The 17727-nt window shown below is 37.6% G+C and overlaps 1 protein-coding gene across 2 annotated transcripts in view; it reads right to left on the bottom strand.

Annotated features, from left to right (window-relative positions):
* KLHL1 (kelch like family member 1) overlaps positions 1–17727 on the bottom strand; it is a 430372-nt gene that overhangs the window by 115549 nt on the left and 297096 nt on the right. For both annotated transcript variants that reach the window (XM_073346360.1, XM_073346365.1), the window contains exon 6: positions 4364–4550. In XM_073346360.1, coding sequence (XP_073202461.1) covers positions 4364–4550 — 187 coding nt within the window. The remainder of the gene's footprint in view (positions 1–4363; positions 4551–17727) is intronic.

Consider the following 17727-nt stretch of genomic DNA (forward strand, 5'->3'; position numbering starts at 1 on the left):
CTTTTTTACTGTCTTTTCAATATACTCCTTAATACACTTACATGACTCTGATATTTTCAGTCCCTTTCTTCTCCCACCCTCCTTCATGTTTTATCACATAGTTGCCCCTCTTTGATCAAAACCTACAATATCCTTTGTACATGTCTGGCCCATTTTAAGTTCTCAAGCTTCATTAGCAACAGTGCTTTAATATTAAAAAAATTCCAGATTAACTCTAATCTGTTGCACACTCATAGTCTATGAATCTGCACTTTATTGATGGTACTTTTATATATAAGGGCAAAATTGTTTTGTGTGTATGTTTTTCCAAATGTGTAAGCCAGTGGTCTGAATGAGCTGTCTCCTGTCATCTATTGATAAATTGGGGGAAAAGACCTCAGGAGCAATTAGAGCCCCACAAATCTGTGGATATCTGCTTCATAGCCACAAATATCCAGGGACCATGTTTGTAGATCACGGATGGATGCGGATCCAGATTGTATATCTAGAGCCCAGCAAATATGCAAATATCTGCTTCATATCCATGGACCATGTCTGCAGATCACGGATTGGATGAGGATACAAATTTTGTATTTGTGCAGGGCTCTATAAACCATATTTGCATGGACTACTTTGCTAAGGTGATCAATAGACCTGCTTTGCCAGGTTGATCAACTTTGATTGTTTTGGGTTAAAATTCACTTGTCTTGGCTGCAGGGGTAATGAAATATTCCTTATTGCATGACTACAGGGCAATAGAACTGTACTTAATATGCCCTAATTGAGGAGTCAACCTAATCTGAAATGTCACTTGCTAAGTGCAGAGTAGCAAAGTGAAAGTCAGAGGACGTGGGAACAGGTGTTCCAAGTGCATGGTGAGGATTCTGTTTTAGGAGTTCTAGATGCTATTTGACCCTCTCACTCCAGTACTTAAAGACGGAACTGATTAGACTCAGTTGACACTTTTTGTCCCTTCTCAGAGATCACCAGAGCTGAAATCACTGCTATGTTTGTCCAGGGAGCTGAGCCTTAGGCCTGGTGTGGATACAGTGTTCCAGTGACAGATAACACAGAGGGGACAGCAACAGTGAGTCTTCCCATTACTCAGTGAAATCACTAAGAGCTGAAATCACTAAGAACTGAGCTCAGTAGTAAAACCTCAGAACATGGCATTGCACCTAATTGCAATATGGTAAGAGACACAGAATCAGCATCAAAGGTGCCCCATACCCAGCAAATCCTACATCTGTGATTACTAATACCTAGGTGGTCATGGTGCTGTAGAACCAAACTGGACTGGACTTGACCAACGGCACAGCAGAGCAGCAGTGGAGGTGGTGGTGAGAAGAGGCAGTAGTGAGCAGTGGCAGAGGCATCACTTGTCCAACCACCACCAACACCACCACCTGGATGTGGAGCTGGAGGTGAACCTACCTAAATGCACTGCTGGACTCTGGGGCTTTGCTGATCTTGGACAACAAGAGTGAGGTATAGCAGAAGAAAAGGGGAAGTGGCATGTTACAGGGACATTCATCTATTGGACTTTCACACTGCAGGTGGGAAACTAAGGCAAAGGACTGCCAAGATACTGTGGGGAAGGCATGTTACTTATTGTCTCCTTACTTTTGAGTCATTGTCGCTGTTTTCTGAAATTAATGCTGTGCTCCCTCTCCACTTAACAAACCTTTTCTTTTTGTTATATACATACTCAGGATGTGTGAGTGGGGAAGTACTGCCTATTAGAGGCACAGAGAGGAGATATTTACTTTTTCCAGATTTTTGAGTGGGAGCTCAAGCCATTTTTGTTTTGTAATTTTAAGAACAACCCCTAGATACTGAATCTGACTCTTGTTGCTTCTGACAGGGTTACATAAGACTGGAGAAAGGTTACATATGACTAAAATAAACTCAATTGAATTAGAAGCTGTGCAGCTATTTAATAAAACCTGGACACTTCAAGGGTTTTACAAAAAAATTTAAAGTGCTATACAGAATACCAGTAGCCATAATGTGTGATTCATTTTATCATACAGTCCCATGGAAGTGTGACTTATCAGTATGGAAGGAATGGTCTTATTCATATTATATACACTTGTGACTGTGAATGTACATTCCAAAAGTTTAGATGTGAACTGTGAAAGACATATATTTTATCTTTTCTTTATTGGTTGTAAGTCAATACTTTTCATACTAGAACTGACGTTTGAAAATACGATCTTCAGCCTAAAGGCTGGCATGAAAGTGGAGGTGTCAAGGTTCCTTCCCCACTCTGAACTCTAGGGTACAGATGGGGGGACCTGCATGAAAGACCCGCTAAGCTTATTTTTACCAGCTTAGGTTAAAAATTCCCCAAGGTACAAACTATTTCACCTTTTGTCCCTGGACTTTATTGCTGCCACCACCAAACGTCTAACAAAATATAACTGGGAAAGAGCCCACTTGGAAATGTCTTTCCCCCTGAAATCCCCCCAAGCCCTACACCCCCTTTCCTGGGGAAGACTTGATAAAAATCCTCACCAATTTGCATAGGTGAACACAGATCCAAACCATTGGATCTTAAGAACAAGGAAAAAGCAATCAGGTTCTTACAAGAAGAATTTTAATTGAAGAAAAAGTAAAAGAATCACCTCTGTAAAATCAGACTGGTAAATACCTTACAGGGTAATCCGATTCAAAACATAGAGGATCCCTCTAGGCAAAACCTTAAGTTACAAAAAGACACAAAAAACAGAATATATATTCCATTCAGCACAACTTATTTTATCAGTCATTTAAACAAAACAGAATCTAACGCATATCTAGATTGCTTATTAACCCTTTACAGGAGTTCTGACCTGCATTCCTGCTCTGGTCCCGGAAAAAAAAACACACAGATGGAGAGAACCCTTTGTCCACCCCCGCCTCCCAGCTTTGAAAGTATCTAGTCTCCTCATTGGTCATTTTGGTCAGGTGCCAGCGAGGTTATCTTTAGCTTCTTAACCTTTTACAGGTGAAATTGTTTTTCCTCTGGCCAGGAGGGATTTAGAGGGGGTTAGCCTTCCCTCGGGGTTGGGTCTGTGTTCACCTATGCAAATTGGTGAGGATTTTTATCAAGCCTTCCCCAGGAAAGGGGGTGTAGGGCTTGGGGGATTTTTGGGGGAAAGACATTTCCAAGTGGGCTCTTTCCCGGTTACATTTTGTTAGACACTTGGTGGTGGCAGAAATAAAGTCCAGGGACAAAAGGTAAAATGGTTTGTACCTTGGGGAAGTTTTAACCTAAGCTGGTAAAAATAAGCTTAGGGGGGTTTTCATGCAGGTCCCCTCATCTATACCCTACAGTTCAGAGTGGGGAAGGAACCTTGACATGGTGGCAGAGCGGTGGGATTAACTTGAAATCATTTTGAGATCAATTTGAGGTTTTTTTAACCAGAAGCACAGATTTTAAAAAAGGACATTTTTTCCCTTTGGGCTGCTGGAAAGCAGGTTTTAAGTTGAAAGCAGTTAGAGTTTTTTTTGTCTCTGCTTGGGGGCCAAAGCTGGTAAAAAATAAGCTTAGGGGGGTTTTGATGCAGGTCCCCTCATCTGTACCCTAGAGTTCAGAGTGGGGAAGGAACCTTGACAGGAGGATACTGTGGGTTTGTTGTTAGTGAGCCTTTAGAAATGCAAGGAAAGCCTGTCTCATTATAAAGTCTCATTATAAGGCTCTGTAACACCATTTTAGTACAATGATTTCCTTGGTTTCAAAATAATTAAATCGCTTTGATTCCTTTACCAATTTTAAAGGTACAAAAGTAGTATTCTTAAAATGTTCACCACAAAGACTGCTCCAGTTTCCATTGCTTTCTAATTTCTCCACTTTAAATGAAATGATTCCTGGCAAATATAATCCTTATAACTTCAATTTTTTTTTCAATTAACAAGCAATTTAATCGTCATAAAAATGGAGCATTGTAAAAATGGTGATAACATTTTCTTAGCCCCATAAGTGAAAAATAGAAAATAAAGATTTGTAAGTGGTACCTTTTAAAAAGGGAGGAACCCATCTTGACGGTGTTAGGGCAAGAAATTCTCAAGGAATACTCAGTGGAATCCCAAACATCATTTCCCAGACCTTATGTGATATTTATTAGCATAAAGTTAGGTGCATTTCAGGACTCAGTTCTTGGGAATGAGTCATTTTACATCTGTTAGAGAGGGAATATCCCTATCTGATAGTTACATTTTGCCTCTGAAAACTAGTGGAATTTCTATAAGCCAAAAGCCTGCAAAGTTACTTCTCGTTGGATTAGACCCCCAAACCTTTTGAATAGAAAATTATTTCATTATTTGCCATCAGACAAAATATAGTCACAGCTGCAAAGCATAACCTGTTTAAAGAAAAAAGAAACAAACAATAAGCTAATACCTTTGTTGTTGTCCATTCCTCCAACAGCATACAGTGTTCCAACTGTAGATTTTCTAGGTTTAGTCCTTGGACTTTGCATTAGAGTTCTCCTTTCTGGTAAAAGATGGTATTTCATAGCTTCCAGAATTAGCTTCTGACATTCCAAGTCATCCTTAAAAAGTGCATGATTTTCTAGGTCAGCCAATATCTGTGAATGACACAATCATGAATCAATAATGATACAGTATTCCTGGATAAACAGTACTATGCAAAGGGAAAGACACCAGGAAATTAACAATATTGATTACAAAAGTAACACTAAATATATCATCTTGTTGCAGGCAAGATTCTGTCAAGCTTATTCATTTCAAAACCTTTCGTACAAGAAACGGGCAATGCTGTGTGGATCATGAAAACACATTTAGAACAATTACTTCCCCACAGTATATGAAATATGGGAGGTATTTACTATTCAGAATTTTGGGAAACACTTTTGTACACCACAGCATGGTAACTGGATAAATGTTGATTTTTAATGGCTCCCATTATAGGTAAAAAACATTCATATTTAAATGATCACAAATATACTTATTAGTCAGAGTTCTTTGTTAACTTTCTATAGTATTCCACAAAGTGGTTTACAGAGATGTACGCTAATTGTTTTCAGATACATTATTTAGCTATTCATTTGAGAGTTTCTCATGGCTTTTCTGGATTATTTCTGCTTCAGCTGTGTATGTTAGTAGCAATCTGATTTAACACTGCAGACATAGATGAACACTTATGCTGCTTTCTGCTAAATTTACAGTAATAAAATGACTGCATCTCTTGAAACTGGCACAGGAGTTGTAATCAAGATTCATGGGATATGGGTGCCTGATGAACCAGATTGCCCAAATCAGTAAGTAAATTTAAAAAGAAATTATAGTATGGTAGGATCTGTAATTTTTTAGAAGGGGAGACATTGAGTTGAACACTTGAAATATCTGTTGTCTGTTTTAGTTATCTCCGAGGTGTCTTTCACCATGATTATCTCAAAACCAAAAGATGCAGTAGAAGAAGAAAAAATAGTTAATTGAGAATACAAGTAAACACAAGTAAACACAGATAAAATCCAATTACTTGAAAATCTAAACACATAAACCTCTTATTATTGGAGAATAAGACAAAGGAAAATTGATTCCTATAAAAACTCAGATTTAGGGAATAGAAACATAAGCTTAGAAATCTGAAATTTGGATAATCCAGTGTGATGGGGCAAGGCCAGATGGCTATAGAAAAGCAGTGGGAGATAGATATATTAGCTCCAGGCTAAACAAATCCCTGGTACCAGGATAAGTTAAATGGCAGCTGCTCCAGGTCAGTTAAGACACCTGGAGCCAATTAAGAACTTTCCAGAAGGCAGGGAGATTGGTTGATTGGAACACCTGAAGCCAATCAGGGGCTGGCTGAAACTAGTTAAAAACCTCCCAGCTAGTCAGGTGGGTGTGGATGTCAGGAGTTGTGGGAGGAAGTTGTGCTGTTGGAGAGACTGTGCAGTACATACCATATCAGGCATAAGGAAGGAGACCCTGAAGTAAGGTAAAGTGGACCTTGAGGAAGTGGGGGCTGCTGTGGGGAAGTAGCACAGTGAATTGTATGTGTCATGTTTCTAAAAGGTCAGCTACTATAGCTGATACTATTAGGGTCCCTGGGCTGGAGCCCAGAGTAGAGGGTGGGCCTGTGTTCCCCCCTTTGCACCCCCTGATTAATCACTGAGACTGGGAGATAACAGAAACTGCAAGGGAAGATAGTTTCTCCTCACCTCCTTTGCTGGCTTATGAAAATGGCTCAGTAGACTGTGACCCTTTTCCCTAGAGAGAGAAGGGTTATGTGGAGGGTCACAGTGAGCCTCTGAGGCTAGTGGAATCTGTGAGGAAATGTGGGACCCATGGAGACAAAGACAGCTTTGTCACACCAGGTTTACCCTATATTTACTTGGTGTTTGCATATTACTGTTTGTGTGGATGGATTTTGTAGGCACCATTTAGGTACTTATTTCTAAATATCTGAACTAATGTAATTTTACTAAGCAGTTGTACTAAGTGTAAGTTTGGACCGGAGAGCATTAGAAGTGTTGTAACCCTGTACAATTCGTATATGGTGACAGAGAAGGTAACAAACTACTAAATCTTTGGAATTCATTTTATGCTTCCATCTATTGACAATGTCACTCAATGAATGAGAATTAGGAAAGGAAAACCTCACTACATACACACATTACTAATGTATGTTTTATTTTTACATATAGCAAGCTCCTGGAGCTGTATCAAATCACTCCCTTTTGACCCACAAATATCCTGCTTGATATGTAAAAAACTTTTTTTTAAAGTTGAGTATTATATATGTTGTATATCATAGCCACTTTCCTCTTGTCTTCTTTATGCTCTCTCAAAGAGTAACAGAAACATATCAGTATATCAATGTTAAAAGCTAGTAATTTAGGGAGAACAGACTAATAAAATTGGTTAGAAACAATGGATCAAGTATGTAAAAAGAGCTCTGGGTAACAAAAGTATATTGATTTTTAATGGCTCCCATTAAAGAATAGCTCTGGGTAACAAAAGTATTTATGCAAGCGGGAACAGTAAGCTATTCTAAATTCTAAAATAGAAAAGCACTATACAAATGTTTAAACCCCAAATCTGACCTTCCTTTTAAAAAAAAATGCTTTGACATTTTCTGATAAAAGGTGCTATATATACTAGTTACGGAAGTACATAATGTACTAAAGATTCCTAAACCAAGTGCTTATCCTGGTAAGTTTCCCTTAAGACAGTTTTCTTATTCATTTTTTTCCTCTATTCTCTGCTCTTCCTAATCCCATCATTTTACAGGAGGCATACAACGTTTTAAAATACCTTATTCATTGGTGTACTGTCTTATCAAATATTCTAAAAATATGGAGATTTTAATTATTTTGTTTGAAATATACCACTACTTAGAATAATATATTTTACATTTGAAAGTATAGTAAAACACCTGCAACAATAACATTATTAAATACTCAACTGAATTAATATTCTGGGAAGTGAAAATAGAGATGCATAAATGTAGACAAGCTCTCAGTCTCATACATAGTGGGCTTTGTTCTATAACTTTTGAATAGCATTGACAGAGGTCCTGAATCAGAAAAGAACTTAGGTAAATGCTTAAGACCATCCCTATTCTGGAGAGCACTTAAGTACATGTTTAAATTTTAAGCACCTGCTGAAATCTCATTAACTTCAATATGATTTAAGCACTTGCTTTCCTGAATCAGAGCCTCAGTTTGTATCTGAGGAATAATAAGTAAGTTTGAATATGGAAAATGGAAAGGGCAGAATGGAAGGTTGATGACAGGAGATCAATGATATATTTAAGGCCAAGCTATTCAAGGGTTTCATAGTTAAAACATTTATGAATTCTAATGTTAGGGGAGAACATGCAGTGAGCAGTTTTGCTGTAAATTGTGAACATCCTTAAGTTTTCACTCTGGAAGGCCAACTAATAAAGAATTATAATAAGGAATGCTATTTTTAAATAGGAGCGTTTAAATAAGGAGAGAAAATCTGAAAGGAAAATAGGTCAAAAGGCAATTTGGAATAACAAGCACATGCTTTGATACCTGATGCTTCAGAATATCGGTAGTAATGTGCAGAAAAGTACATCTACCAACTTTCAAGAGTCATGGTTCCTCAGTTCAACCATTTTGGTACTATGATCATTATTTATATATTGCAATAGGTGAGCATGGTGCTTTACATGAAGACTATAAATGTTGTCAGATAACAGAGAAAGAGAAACTGGGGATAAATAAAGGTCATCTTGGTCATATGCCAAATAGAGCAGGGTTTTCCTTACAGTATATTATGTGTGGTGTACTCTTTCTAGTCAAAAATAACTCCCTTAGTGTGGCTTTAACCAGCTCTCATGGATATCAGTTTAGTACTAAATACTCTCAGGTATTCATTATTTCCCTGATGTTCAGGACATTTTTCTTTGAGTTTCATCCTGCTACTCTTCAGTTCATCCTCTTGTACCTCCCTACACAATTCCCTTTCCTTCAGGGTATTTACATTCTTCTAATTATTATTATTATTTATTTGTATGGAAGTAGCACCTAGGAGCCCCAGTCACAGATGAGGACCCCAAAGTGCTAGCAGTTCCACAAATACTGAACACTAAGATGATTCACTGATTCCAAGGCCAGAAGGAGATCATTGTGATAATCTAATCCAACCTCCTGTAAAACACAGACCATAGAACTGCCCCAAAATAATTCTCAGAGGAAATCTTTTAGAAGAACATTCAATCTTGATTTAAATGATGTCAGTGATGGAGAATCCACCATGATCATTTGGTAATTTTCCCCCTAAAGGTTAATTACTCTCACGGTTAAAAATGTATGACTTATTTTTCATCTGAATTTGTCTAGCTTCAACATCCAGTCATTGGATTGTGTTATATTTTTCTCTGTTAGATTGAAAATGCCATTATTAAATATGTGTTTCCCAGGTAGATACTTAGACACTGTAATCAAGTCACCCTTTAACCTTCTCTTTGTTAAACTAAATAAATTGAGCTCTTTGAGTCAATCAGAATAAGGCACGTTTTCTAATCCTTTAATCATTGTTGTGGCTCTTCTCTGTACCCTCTCTAATTTATCAACATCCTTTTTGAATCGTGGGCACCAGAACTGAACAGAGTATTCCAGCAATAGTCATACCAGTGCCAAACTCAGAGGTAAAATAACCTCACAAATCCTACTCAAGATCCCATTGTTTATGCATCCCAGGATTGCATTAGTTCTTTTGGCCACAGCATCACAGTGGGGGCTCAGGTTCAGCTGCATATCCGCAATGATCTCCATATGCTCAAATACTTCTAGACAGTTACACTAGCAATTTAATCAAGTAAAACATATTTAGTTCTTCAAGTAACTTTCCATACTGTAAGTCAATTCTGTTAGCCCTTTTGTATTAAATACAATAAAGGAATTAACAAGAGTGCATCTTATAAAGGATTCATTCAGTAGAAGCTATGTACCAAAGTATCCTTTGTATTTTTGCTAAGGATACCTAATATTAGGTACCAAAATCCAGGAGTGATCTGATTTTTGAAAGTGTAGAGTACTCTGAAGCTCTCATTGCTAAACTGGTGGCCCTGTTTAACCTGTCTAAAATACAAGAACAAGGGGGCATTAAATTAATTGAAAGACAGCACATTTAAAACAGATCAGAGGAAATACTGTTTTAATTACACAGTACTGTATTCAGAACAGCTGGACTCAAAACCGAATTTGAAAATTATATAGAAACTGAGGGCCATCTATTATTACATTAGCTAGGGTATTACACGCACACACACCCCTACTATTTCAGGGTGTAAGTCAACTATAAATTGAAGAGGATTAAAAAGAGGTTTCCCTAATAGGCAAGTTATTCCAGAGTTATCCATTATGTGGAGTTTTGTAACTGTAAGAGATGGATGTTGGACTAGATGGATGTTGGTCTCATGCAGTAATGTGTTTTTTTTTTTATGTTACCGTAGGATTTGATTTTTATAAGTGCTGAACACCACCCACTCCAAATGAAGTGCATGGGTACTATTGGTGCTCATACGTCTGAAATAAAACCATGATGTAAATGAAAAGCAAATTTGGCCTTTAAAGGAATGAATGGTTCTTCTATTCGTTAACTCTAAAGGAGATAATATATTTCTGTAGTATATCAAGTTAGGAGGTTACTGCTTTACAGATTCTGTGCATTTCATTTTGATAAAAATGATGTTGGAGCTTTAAAACCATATAAAACTTTCAGAATGACTCTGTCCTAGACTGTAAACTGCAGTAATTACTCACTAAGACAGCAGTTAAAAAGAAAAATGTCTGCTCTTGCTAAATGCTTTATTATCCAATCAGAACAACTAGACCAAACATTCCCCCCACCCCTTTTCACTTACCAGAAATGAACCACAACAAATTTAAATACCAGCCTATCAACTTTTTCCTCCGTATGAAATCTGAGATAGCTGTATTAGGTTACTTTATTTTTTAATGATTTGTTAAGTTTTACTATAATTCATATCAATTTTTTTCCATTTTAAAAATGATAGACACATCATAACAAATATATCTTGTGCTGGGTAATAGAAAAAAGCATATCACAACTGTATAGGAGTCCAATTTTCAAATCTGGTCACTTAACATAAGATATCAAATTTTACATTTTTGGTGCTAGGATCTGCACTACAAAAACCACCTGGGCACTTAAGTGCTGACTTGAGCATCCCAAATATGGAATTAGCTGTCTTAATATAGAAAAATCTTATTTAGAGGATTTGGTGTATCACTTCTTTCCCCACATGTCTACCTTGTCTTTAGGTATGTTATGTAGATAAAATCCCAACCACAACACTTCCTAAAAATCTGTGAGTCAATCATCTACTTACAGTATTTATCCTCATTGTCATGTTATTTGAGCATCTTAAAAGTTCATATCCGCAATAACTTTAAGAACTATTGGGGTTTGTCCTTTCTCTCTTTCCTCTTGGCTTGTAGTAAGAGGATCATCATCTTCTTTACCATCTATTTTACTTTTTTATTATTATTATTATTATTTATTATTTATTATGTATTTATTTCCATGGGATGGACAGAGGAGATACTGCTTTCAAAAAATATATAGTACAAGTGCTTTATCAATATAAAAGCAGACCAAAAGATATTAAAACAACAGAAAGCGAGTAGGTTTTCCAGCATTGCTAATCAGTTGAATGAGTTGGATGAGACAGAGGAGGAGAGAGACCTGGGTGTGTGAGCTGATCACAGGATGACTATGAGGCACCAATGTGATGTGGATATGAAAAAGGCAAATGGGATCCTAGTATGTATTAGACAACACATTTCCAATAGAGAAGTATTGATGCCCATTGTACAAGATATTGGTAAGATCTCATTTGAAATACTGTGTACAATTCTGGTCACCCATGTTCAAAAAACTGGAACAGGTGCAGACAAGAACTACTATGATGATTATGAGAGGGGACTGAAAGAGATCGGCTTGTTTAGTCTTGCAAAAGGAAGGCTGAGAGGAGATATGATTTTTCTCTATAAATACATTAGGAGGAATATACCAGGGAGGGTGAAGAACTATTTTAGCTAAAGGACAATTTTGGCACATGAAACAATAGACATAAACTGGTCATGAATAAATTCAGGTTGGAAATTAGAAGATTTCTAACCATCAGACGTGAGGTTCTGGAACAGCCTACCAATACCAGTTGTGGGGGCAAATGACTTAATTAGTTTTAAGAGAGAGATGGACAAATATATTAGGACAACTGTATGACAGGGTTGCATGTGATGGTGGGGGCAGGACTCCCTTGCTCTGGGACTCACTTGTGGTTTATAAGTAAGCCCCTTCATTTTCAGTTTAAACCAATTTTTACCAAAAAAAATCCAGATTTTACAAAGAATATTCATTTTTTCTGATCATCCTACTTTTGTATCATTCAAATATATAAAAAATGTATTAGGAAAATACAATACAATGTGTGACATTGCACTCCATATCCTTTATGAAAATATGTTTGGAATGTAAATATAATGTAATTGGAATATGTTTTATGCAAAAGTTCTCTTGCAAGGTATTACAAAGCTTATAATCTACTGAGTGTGTTCATCCTATTTGTATGTATCTAAAACTAGAAATATTAAGTTAACTCTGAGGTCCTATTGTAATTATGCAAAGTGTAGGCCATTAATGGTGCTTTAGAATCTTGATGGTACCCACTGACTAGGACAATTAGCTATAGATGGTTTATTTACCTGCAAACCTTCTTGTGGACATTGGGCCAGCCTGTGGGTAATGAAGAATGAGGTCCTACAGTGACATATGACCATGTCATCTGATACTGGAATCTATCTTAAACCTGGTGCTTTTCCATTTAGAGGGAAAGATGGGAACCCAGAGAGACAAAGGATTCCTGCCTTGTGCCAAAGATATAAAAGGGGGTGGAACAGAACAAAGGGGGCTTTCAGTCATGAGAAATCTCCTAGTTATCATCTGAGCTGGAACAAGGACTGTACCAGGGAAAAAGATTGGCCCCAGACTAGGAATGAGTCTAGTCTGTGAAAGAAGCTTATTGGGACATCTCTGAAGGTAAGATTTACCTGTATTCAGTTTCTTAGATTTGTGTGTTTTGTTTTATTTTGCTTGGTAACTTACTTTGTTCTGTCTGTTATTACTTGGAACCACTTAAATACTACTTTTTCTTCTTAATAAAATCACTCTTGTTTATTATTGAACCCAGAGTGAATGATTAATACCTGGGGGAGCAAACAGTTGTGCATATCTCTCTATCAGTGTTATAGAGGGCAGAAGATTTATGAGTTTACCCTGTATAAGCTTTATACAGAGTAAAACAGATTTATTTGGGGTTTGGATCCCATTGGGAGCTGGGTGTCTGGGTGCTGGAGACAGGATATCTGCTGAGTAGTTTTCAGTTAAAGCCTGCAGCTATGGGGATGTGGTTCAGACCCTGCATCTGTGTTGCAGCAGGCTTGCATGTCTGGCTCAACAAGACAGGGTTTTGGAGTCCCAAGCTGACAGGAAAAACTGCCTCAAAGGTAGTTTCAACACATCAGTCCCGGGGGTGTGTGTGTGTGTGTGTGTGTGTGTCTCTGTGACCGAAGCCGTCACACTAAGTATGAGATATATGTATTATGATAATACATTAGTCTGTGTGTATATGCAAAGCTGCCTGTTGAAGTAAGGCTATGTATTAGCCTAGAAGACTCACACAATAAATAAACAGGCATGCACAGAAGCTCTGAAGTCTATGCACATCTGAATGTACTGATGAATCTCACACCCACTAAGTATATATTTCAAGCTGTTAGCAGATTACGGTTTAAAGATCTGACACACTAAAATGGGAAGAAAATGAAAATGTGTGTCCGAATATGTTTCAGAACAAAAGGAAGTATTCAAAAATTTAAAAAAGAAACAAAAATGGGAGAAAAGCATGACACTGAGTGTATGCACTGTAAATGGTGTGGCCCAATTATTAAATGTAAATCTTTGTAGGCTAATAGTTCTAAGTGTATAAGAGTAAAATGTTTATTCAAATGAAAAGTTTTATTTGGGGATTACAGCCATATTGTTTACAAAATTGTGTTTTGAGTTCTGTTTTAGTTCCACAGCAAACCACACTGAATTCCATTCACCAGTGCATTAATCTATTGAATACCTTTTTCCCCCTGTCCTTCTTTCCATCAAAATAAACCCCGATATTTAGCCAGAAAAAATATTATTGTTTTTTTTTACAGACAAATTCCCAGGAACAATTAAATAAAACAAAAACAGAAAATTTATAACTTATGTTCTTTATTCTTGAAGTTTATAACATGTTTTCAGGGTTTCAGCCAGCCACCTGCAGGGATCAGGAAGGGATCCCACCACCCCCAGGGTATTCTGAGGCATTTTTCTTATTTCCTTTCTCTGAAGCATCAGGTATAGCCAGGGCACTGAGATGGCACTGAGCGTTATCTCTCTCAGGTGCTTGGCTGGCTGGTTCTTGCACACACACTCAGGGTATAACTGATCACAATATATGGGCTGGGAAGGAATTACCCCCATGTCAGATTAAGAACATAAGAATGGCCATACTGGGTCAGACCAAATGTCTAGCCCAGTATCCTGTCTTCCAACAGTGGCTAATGCCAGGTGCCCCAGAGGGAATGAAGAGAACAATTAATCACCAGGTGATCCATCCCCTGTTGTCCATTCCCAGCTTCTGGCAAACAGAGGCTAGGAACACCATCCATGTCCATTCTGGCTAATAGCCATTGATGGACCTATCCTCCATGAATTTATCTAGTTCTTTTTTTGAACCTTGTTATATTCTTGGCCTTCACAGCATACTCTGGCAAGGAGTTCCACAGGTTAACTGTGCATTGTGTGAAGAAATACTTCCTTTTGTTTGTTTTAAACTTGCTGCCTATTAATTTCATTTGGTGGCCCCAGTTATTTTGTTATGAGAAGGAGTAAATAACACTTCCTTATTTACTTTCTCCACAATGGTCATGATTTTATAGACCTCTATCATATCCCCCCTTAGTCATCTCTTTTTCAAGCTGAAAAGTCCCAGTCTTATTAATCTCTCCTCATAGGGAAGCTGTTCCATATCCCTAATAATTTGTGTTGCCCTTTTCTGAATCTTTTCCAATTCCAGTATAGATTGGCAGTGACCTGGGGGAAGGGTTCATTTCCCCCATCAGCATGTAGGTGCACATCACTGGCCAGGATTATCTGAATATATATCACTTTATTTTCCCAGCCATTGCAGGAGTCTCGAGTACTGGTGGACCATGGTTTCTCCTATTCTTTGCCTGTGGCAGATAATAGTCCAATCTCCTCTGGTTCTCATATATTTTGGTCTCATTTCCTTTATGGGGTTAGTGTGTGGCTGGTGGGTGGTGTTGTGGGCTTGTGATATAAAAAGGTCACACTAGATCATCTAGTGGTCCCTTCTGGCCTTAAACTTTATGTCTCTATATAAAAAAAATAGCTCATTCTACAATAATTTATCACATTACCAAAATGGTCTATAACTCAACATTCCCTGGGATCTAGAGGTATTCAAGGAAATTTCTTCAAATTAATTGTGCCTGAGACATATTTATGGTCCAGAGCAGAAAATTCCTTATAGATCAAAAGCAAAATTGTAAAAAAATATATATTACTGGTTTTATGGTAAATTAACTGAAATCCAACCAACAAAGTATTATATTGAGGGCCAAGAAACAGATGGGAAAGTAACCCTGTGTGTCCCAATGGTGCATAGCTTTGAAAAACTGAGAGCCACTAAATCATTAGATTAGATCTTTGTGGTCCCTTCTAACATATCATTCTGTGATGAAATAGAGTAACAGAGATCCACAAAATAATCATTCTGACTCACTGACATTGTGTTGTGACAGCTGTCTCTTTAAGATGTTGAATTACTGCGTTTTAACATCATGACATGCTGATATACCACAATATTAAGTCAGGATTTTGTGTTGTGATTAGTCTACAGCTTTCTGTCTCCTGTGTACTATCTCCCCTTTGTTACCTGTTTCTCTCTTCGCCCAAAACTGATTGCTTTGAGAGAATTTTCTCTTCTCTTCGCTTCAAGAACTCCCTTCCTGGCCACTTTTAGGAATGGAAGGTGATCCTGGTTGCTCAGCACTTCTCAAACCATCTATCATGAGACCAGGTAGCATGAGAGGAGATCTCATAAAACTCATATGATCTGCTCATTTAACCACAGGAAGACTGGCAGTAAGAAGATTTGGGTTTGGTTCTGGATTTGACACTGACTCCCAGTATGACCTTGAGTGAGTGACAAACTCTTCATGAGCAAGTTCTTGTTTGCCATTTTTTGGCTTCTGTATTTCCTCATGTCAGTCGAGGGATGAATGCATCTCTCCCGCATTATCAATGAATATTATGAATGAAACTGTGATCACCAAGTTGGCAGTATATTCCTGAGAGAAGGTAATATGGCTTTTCTATTTTTGCATTTAAAAATCTTTGTCTGTCTCTGATTCTATGGATTTCATTTATTTTTGCTTCCTGATTTAGAGCTTGATCCTGTCTTCTGTAAGTCAGATGTGCATACGTAAGTGTGAGTAGTTCATGCAGAAATGCCTTTCTGTGAATCTGAAGAAGGAATCAACTTGTATGTCTACACTACAAATAGCTGCACTGCTGACACTGTACCACACTAGCACATATAGTGTAGACACTCCCACACTGATGGGAGGGGTTTTTCCATCAATGTAATTAATCCACCTCTCTGGGACGGTAGCTGGGCCAATGGAATAATTCTTCTATTGACCTATCTGCATCCATACTGGGGTCAATCTAGTTTTCAAGAATAGAGCAGGCCTAAATTATAAGGCAAAGCCAAAGTAAAAGTTGCAACAATTCATTGGAATCAATCCTAATTCTAGAGCAGTTACTCAAGCACTCCAGCAGGAGTATTGGCATCACCTGGGAGTTGGAGCACACAAGATAAATGTAATGTTCTACCTTCAAAGTGTGGGAAAAACAGATGGAAAATACTGGATTGATGAAGGAGCACATAGCTACATAGGAGGAAATAATAAACCCTATGAACTACATTAACTCATTTATCATGCCATGGTATTTTACTAGTATTTATTTTTATGCTGTTCCCATACTGTAAGAACTCAAAGAATAATGGTGCAACAAAGGAATGGACACAAATATCACCTTTTTTGTTATCTGACCAAACTTTGTAGCAAAATATTTGCAAATGGCAGAAGCATAGAACACATTTTAATAAATTCTTAATGTAAAATGTGTAAAGTACATATATAGTTTAGATACAATGTATTTTAAAGAACAAAACTGAGTATTTTTTCCACTTTACTCTGATAGTTTGCTTGTTTAAAGAACCTAACACTGTTATGGATCATTCTTTATTAGGCCATCTTTTAAAAAAAAACCATTTATTTTAGGTTTATTGTTATAGGTTTTCTCCTAATTGTAATATTCATCTTCTTGTAAAATCCAGTAAATATTTTCCGAGTCAATGTCCTGGCTCCGGCAGTGGTATCTGAAAGGGGAAGAGTAGGTCATAAAAACTACAAAGATGAGCATGCAACGTCCCTTTAGGGCTACACAAATAGCCATTTACTATGTATTAAGCCCAGAGTGACAAGTTGGTTGCTGTTTTTCCCCCTTGCTCCCTGGGAGGATGAATGCTTTTCCTGACATAGCTCACCCTCCTCTGAGCCAGTTCAGCTGTGCTGGCCACTGCACTGAGAGATGGGAAGTGGAGTAAATACTTTACCCAATCTCTATCCCTGACTGCACACTTCCCGTGCACCACTGCAAGTGAAAAAGTTGCAAGTGTTCCCTTTTCTGCCACCCCACTCCTTTCTGCGAGTGCATAGACTGGTTTCTGACTGAGCCCAACATATCCTGATTCTACTAGGTGAAATCTCTTAAGTACAATACTATTAATCACACTACTTAGGAAATGATAAAAAGTACAGTTGAGAAAACAAAATGCATATCAGGCCAATTAGGAATTTATGTTCTCCAAGTTCCAGTATTCTTCCCCTTCCTGTACCTACTTACGTCTCCTCTATGACAACAAGATAGACAGTACACTTCAACTGAATCAGGATGTACTTGATCAGGTAATCCAGTTAATCAGGATGTTTCCTCCGGAAGGAAATTAAGCTCAGTGATACTTAATGGTTAGGGCTTCTGCTTAATTAGGATTCTAATTTATTCACACTGAAATAAGGATTTATGACCTTTGCCACACTCAGAAGCTCATGG

The sequence above is a fragment of the Lepidochelys kempii genome, chromosome 1, assembly GCF_965140265.1.
Source record: "Lepidochelys kempii isolate rLepKem1 chromosome 1, rLepKem1.hap2, whole genome shotgun sequence".
Lineage (NCBI taxonomy): Eukaryota > Metazoa > Chordata > Testudines > Cheloniidae > Lepidochelys > Lepidochelys kempii.